The following is a 6,800-nucleotide window of genomic DNA, read 5'->3' on the forward strand; positions in this document are numbered from 1 at the left end:
ATCAGAATTGCTTATGAAGCTTCAATGTTGGACTGGCTCCTTGGAGAGCTGATGAGATCCGGGGGTGGGAGCATTGGCGTCTCTTCCTCTCCCTTTGCATGTATGTGTGTGGGTGTGATCTGAAGCCAGCAGAGCACAAAGGTGCTTGAAATCTAAGTCATATTTTTAAACTTTGAATTTTATTGGCATTTCCTTGGAGAAGAATAAGAAAGTCATATGAAAAGGTCCAGGTTTTTTTTTTTAATGTACTTTTGATAGGCTGTGTGCATTAAAATGTGACATTTTCGGGACTAATTAGCTCCAGATCAGCTGTTGATATGGGAATACAGAAGTTTTTTCCCCACTGATGTGGCCAGACTGGCAAAAATGATGCAGTGTTTCCATTCTCACAGTGATGGTGATCCTTGCAAGCTGCCTAAATTCCCTTCCTGCAAAGCAGCTTGGAAACATCCCCCAGCACGGTCCTAACCATTGCAATCCACAGCCTTGCAGGGGCCGAAGAGCTGCTTCTCTTTCTTGATGGGGCTCTGTTGCACGGGACTGGAAAATGCAAAACACAGCTAAGGAGCTGAGATTTTTAAGCAACATGGCACAGCTTGATTATTTCCACTAAAGAACATCAGAAGATACTTGCACAGACGTTTTTTTCATTGCAATAAACCGCTGCCAGTAAGGGATGTGCAGCATCAACGAGGGAGGAGCCAGTTTCCATGGTGAGTACCAACAGACCCGTGGCAAATGTTTGGCCTGAGCTGGCTGTTCACTAGCAACATCCTTGAGAAATGCAGCATAGTTTTATCTACGAGTCCTTTATATAAGGGGCTGCACTTTGTGCCTGGTTTCCATGACTCCAAACCAAACATCTCCATCAGCCTGTGATTGCTAGTTTGGAGATAAATTGTAATTTTTTCTCCCCCTCTCATTCCTTTTTCCTTATTTTTGACTAAATCCTAGTTTCTAACAGTGCATGTCTCATTTTTAATCCAGATGCTTCTTGATCTGTTAAAATTGCTGTTGAGAGGAGCTGATACATCAGTGAACACCCACTAAACAGCCATTGGTCTTTTACCAGGCACCTTTCTGAAGTGTGCAGTATGACAGAGCTCCATGAAGCTGTGGCTTTGGGGGACTACGACCTGGTGGAGGAGATTTTGAGGACAGGGCGTTGTGACCCAAATCAGAAGGATGTCGACTGGCATGACAGGACCCCGCTGCACTGGGCTGCTGCCAAAGGTAAGGGCACCCCCTGCTCTGTTACCTCTGTGAACTGGAGAAGGTGATGTAATAAAAGGTGATGCTGATTGCAGTTATATTGTGATATAGTGGCAATTAGTGCAGGCTAAAGTCACAGCTTGTATCTGACAACTGTGTCCTTAATGAACAAAAATGAGAAAAATACCGATTTAAATGAGAACTTTGCCTCCAAAACAATTTATGGGATTGCCATCAAAGTGATTTTTTAGCTTTATTTTTCTATCATGTGAAAATTTACACCTGTGATATGACTTACACATGCAGGATATCTGCTTGTCCCCCACATTGCTTTTCTAAGAGGTGACTTCATGCAAGCAGAGGATTTATTTCTCATTTACACCTGCACGAATGAACAGAAAGTCAAACCCACTGCATTTACACCAGGTTTTTATCAAAAGCAATAGCACGAAATAATTGCAGTGTGCGTTAAAGAGCTCTCCCTTTCGGATGAAGTGTCTGTTAAAGTTAAATCATCCCTTTGCAGCCCAGAGAAGAGCTGAATGCAACTATGTATAACGTGTCCTTGTGCACAGCGTGAAATGGGGAGCCAGACCTGCACTCCCCCGTGGCAGGGTGTTCGTTACACCCTGTGGGGTCTCACATCATGGCATCTGTCTTCGCTCAGCAATTGTGTGTGATGTGCTGCTTCACACTTAGGTGTTTTACTTTTGCCCTGATGTATTTTTACTCATTTGGGCTGCAGCAAAGGGAAATGAGCTATTTAAGAAAATGCTGACAAGAGACTGGCGTGGCCTAGGTGCCATTGGGAGTGATCTCGCTCAGTCAAGGCAGTGTGAAGTGAGATAGAAATAACTTTTTTTTTTCTTCATTAAGCAATTCCACAACTTTGAAGAATATGAAGGTGAATGAAAACAAGTAATTCCTCCATCTCCTATCAAGCAAACCTTTGTTTTAGTAAAACCATTCACACATTTCCCAGTTTTTAATGTTTAAAAATTATTTTGCATTGAACTAAACACCAGAATGAAACAATAAAACAGTAGATAACCAACTGGGCAATGACTCATTGAGATATGCTGTTCAAAAATTAGTAGAAAGCGTTTTGATTTTATTGTTGTTTTTTGTGGTAAAACGCTTTTGGAAGCAGCCCAGTTTGGAAAAAAAACCCCATATTCTCATGAGTTTCATTTATTTCATAAATCAAATGGCCAGTTTGTGGGTAAAGTCCATCACTAGATGACTGAGGGAATTAAGACCAACTGTGTGTGATGGTCTTCTGCATCCTGAAGGTATGAAGTCTAACGCAGGTGCATCTTCTCTCCCTGTTTTGCCAAGGGCAATCAGAGCTGGTCAAGCTCCTTGTGGAACACGGTGCCCGGCATTGCCTGCGGAGTGACGTGGGCTGGACTCCGGCTCACTTTGCTGCTGAGTCGGGGAGGCTGGGGGTGCTTCGCACCCTTCATTCCCTGCACGCTGCCATGGACACGGTCGACCTCTTCGGTGACACTCCCAAGAGGCTCGCGGAAATCTACGGTCACCACGAGTGCTCGAGGTTCTTAGAAATGTGAGTAGCAATGGCTGGTCCCACTGCAGCAGCTGATGGGGCTCCAGCAGTGAAAATTAAATTGACTGCTCTATGTCGGACCAGAATGAACGTGAGTGTGTTACTTATCTTTCCAGCTAAAGCCTATTAAAGCCATCAAGCGTGAGTAGTAGATAAGCAAATACGGGTCTTTGTCACTGAGAAGCCGCTGGAAAGACATTAATTTATTCCACTGCCTTCTATGGTTTGTCTTGGTGTGTTTTCAAAATTGTTATCACTTCATGACGTCATTGTTTTTATAAGGATATATACAGAGCAATTATTAAGCAATGGAAATGAAAGCTAGAACTAAGAAGTATTAATCACTTAGAGGGGTGAATACTGAATACATTGGTTGAATTTTTTAACATCTATGTTTAGCCCATATCCAGGGCTAAACTACAGCAACTGCTCTGTGACCCTGTGACCCCTCCCCTGCAGGGAGGGGGGATTGGGAAAAGGAGAGGAGCCCCACGGGTTAAAATGAAAACAGATTTAATAAAACAGCCAACCTAACTCCAATGCCAATACAAAGTGCACAGTTATACTTAGCTCAGCGAACGTACAGTGGTCACAATAAATGGGAAAGCAGTGCTCAGGAGCAGGAAGAACCATCCCCCCACCTCAGCAAAACCTCCCTTTTTATGCTGAGCGTGGTACCTATACGTATATATATATACACATATATATATACATTATGGTCTGGGATGCACCTGTGAGCCAGCTCGGGGCAGCCGACTCCAAACTGCTCATGACCTGAACGCCATGGCTGGACCGGGATTCTATCCCAGCAAAACCAGGACATTGAAGAACGGTCCTTCAGCAGCTGATGTTAGTGCATGTATATCATTTGGCTTTCCTTGTAGTAAACAACAGAGCCTTCCCTTTTTACATAATTATTGAAAAATATACTGTTTGATCTGGCAATAGGATGGCCACATATTACTTCCAAATTTTTAAAAACTCCTTATTGTCTTAACTGTTTACAGTTATCACTGTAAATGACTAATGCAACAACTGAAGTGCTTTTAAAGGATTCCTAATCACCATTCCAGTTTTTCAGCCCCTGATTTGGCTCACAGATATTTTAATCTTTGCAAAGATCAGGATGCTGTCCTCCAGAGGTCTGGGCCGTGTCCCATACCTCCATCTCTGAAGCAGTGGGACAGGTCACCAGAGGCTAACCAGCTTGTTCAGTGCACATTGTAGTCCCACACATTTCCTGGTAGTTAAATACACTGCTTGTGAAACCTGCACCTGCCAGACCCTGAGGTGCTGAGAGCACCCAAAAGCTTTTCCTCCCCCGGATTTTTCTGTGAATTTACAGCACCACCACAGTCCTTGACTAACATCTTGTACTGCTGCTGCATTCTCAAGACTGCTTTGGCACCATATAAATCGTGGGGTTTTTTACAGACGTGTGTCTAACTCAGTGTCTCGAGCTTGCCAGTTCAGCACAGCAGCTGCCAAGTTCAAAACCACACACAGTGGCGGGACAAATGTCTGAGGTGGCTAGCGCCTACCAAATGGCACCATTCATTAATCCATGTTAACCTTTCTGCAGGTACTGCTGTTCTTTTGCTGGACTTCTGGAAATCTTGTTGATTTCTGCTGAAATGCTCCATGCCCACCTTTTGTCTTGACCCTGCGACAGTGTCCTTCCATATGAAGAGACACCCAAACTGTGCAAAGCCCAAAATATTTCTAGGGGATACACAGGTTCCTATTTCTAAGCTCTAGCTATTATGGAAGCTGATGGAACCTTTCACACCCAGGAAACCTTACAGCTAAAGCCTCACTAAAGCTAAAGCTCCTTGTGGAGCTGCAAGCACTCGCTATTCGCCACCTTCCTTTCACACAGATCAGTTGGGTCTTACTGTCCTTAGACCTTCAGTTTAAAAATATGTGAACAACAAGCAGCTGATCCCGAAGATTTGCTGCTTAGGTTTGTTTCTACCTAGACGCTAACTGGGTTAACCTCAGGTTTACCAGTTCTTTGAGAACGAGGCGTTTCCTTCTAGAGGAAGGTTTCCTGTTTGTGCTGTTCTGAGGTCTTGGCTTACTTAGTTTCTGTATCAAAAGAGGTAAATATTGTCTTCCCTAGAGAGTGAAAGGTCTGCAGGCCTGTTCCCCTCAGTTAATAATTTATAGCAATTGCTTACCTATTCGACGCTGTCATTTCAGGACAAGAGAAAACCACCTCAAGCTGCACCAGGGGAGGTTTAGATTGGACAACAGGAAAAATGCCTTCACCAGAAGGATTGTTAAGTGCTGGCACAGGCTTCCCTGGGAAGTGGTGGAGTCCCCATCCCTGGAGAGGTTTAAAAGATGTGTAGATGTGATGCTGAGGAACATGGTTTAGTGGTGACTTGGCAGTGCAGAGTTAATGGTTGAACTTGATGATCCTAAAGGTCTCTTCCAACCTAAATGATCCTATGATTTTTACAAGCATCTCACCATTAAATCCTGCTTATCTAGTCCTGCCAAGCCCGTAGCATTTGCTGTGCACTTGGTTGTGCACCAGAGCCATGGCGGTGTCAGCAAGGGTGGGGGAACTGTCTGGATTATGTTGATGGGCAATGCCTGCAGAAGGCAGAGGTGCTGCTGTAGCCACTAGTGTAGGCATCTGGAAGAATGACCGACAGGGTGATTGGCAGGATGATTGGCAGGATGATTGACATCCTGGTCTGAGCCACCTAAGCAACAGCCTAGGGTGACTCATGTAGCTGATGGAGGTTTTCTGAGGTGAATGACTCATTTAAGGAGGAAAACTTGTGTTTCAAAGGCACTTGCTGGCCTGACTTACCCCATGGCTGCATGGCTCAGCCAGGTGCATGGCTGGGACAACTTAGCAGCTGGGAAGATGCTTTGAATGCCCATGCCTAGGAAATTTTATAAGACACACAAAGCCTGTATGATCACCTCACAGCCACAACACAGCCTGAGGGCAGCCAGGAGTTTATCACTAGGGCTCAGAAACACTTTTTTTTTAAGCCCAACCACTATTATTTACAACCACAGTGGACACATTCACCCTCCTGCAACAGTTTCACCTCCTCATGTCAGCAAACCTGGAGTATCTAGGAGAAATTACTAGTATTTATAGTATTATCACAATTACCTTCTGCTTTTTCAAGTGTACAGAAGGTCCCTGAGGTGACGCCCATGGTGAGGCAGTGCTCCAGTGGGAGCTGGGCGGTACCAATGTGTGCAGCGGACAGCAAATGAAGTGCATGTCTGCACACCAAGTAGGTCTGCCCTCTGCTCATGGTGTCTGTGGTATTGGTATGTAAATATGAGGGATATTCTGTTACAGAACTTCACCGTCGGTTTTGGATATTTGCCTGTCATGCAAAAAGAGAGAAAAAGCAGTTTCTAAAATAGCCTGTGCCAAATGTGGGGCTGGCATGCGTGTCTAAACTGGGCTATGAGCATCCAAACCCTTCCTAAATCCCAGTTCAGCCCCCACCTAGCACCACCACAGTCCTTTCATGCCGTGTCTGACCCCAGGTGTTGCCAGTTGCATGAACATACTCCTGCCTACCTGGGCCGAGCCATTGCTCTGCACTCAGGACTGTTTGCATCAACATGAAAATATTCCATTTATTGACATGTAAATATTATTAACATGTAAATATTATTAATATTCTGCTACAGAGTATCCGCACCACTCACCGAGGTTTGCATGGACATGCAAAGCATAGGAAACAGCCTTCAAAACACAGCTGCTGCTGAAAAACAAACACGTAATTTGCATCAGAGTTTCTTTTTTACATGATAAGGTCTTTATCCTGGATGCTGTGAGAGCTGCCAAGGATGGTGGCGAGCCAGCACAGAGACCTGTGGCCTGTCACCAGTGCAAAGTGCCGACTGAGCGTTGAAACTGGACCAAAGGCTCCTGCTAACTGTGCCCAGCGTATGTGTCTATACTTATGTGTGTGTGTATATATGAAAAAGTGTATAGAAAGAGGTTTCTTGCCTTTAGTAGCAGGAATAGAGTAGA

At 44.6% G+C, this 6,800-nt stretch overlaps 1 protein-coding gene across 1 annotated transcript in view; it reads left to right on the top strand.

Moving 5' to 3' along the window:
* The first annotated feature begins 1,082 nt into the window (after nt 1–1,082).
* Nucleotides 1,083–6,800, top strand: part of ANKRD66 (ankyrin repeat domain 66) — a 10,725-nt gene continuing 5,007 nt past the window's right edge. Inside the window, exons 1-2 of the mRNA XM_010132445.1 lie at nt 1,083–1,233; nt 2,551–2,779. Of these exons, the coding sequence (XP_010130747.1) occupies nt 1,095–1,233; nt 2,551–2,779 (368 nt within the window). The 5' untranslated portion in view covers nt 1,083–1,094. The remainder of the gene's footprint in view (nt 1,234–2,550; nt 2,780–6,800) is intronic.

Source organism: Buceros rhinoceros, unplaced genomic scaffold (genome assembly GCF_000710305.1).
Source record: "Buceros rhinoceros silvestris isolate BGI_N320 unplaced genomic scaffold, ASM71030v1 scaffold13313, whole genome shotgun sequence".
Lineage (NCBI taxonomy): Eukaryota > Metazoa > Chordata > Aves > Bucerotiformes > Bucerotidae > Buceros > Buceros rhinoceros.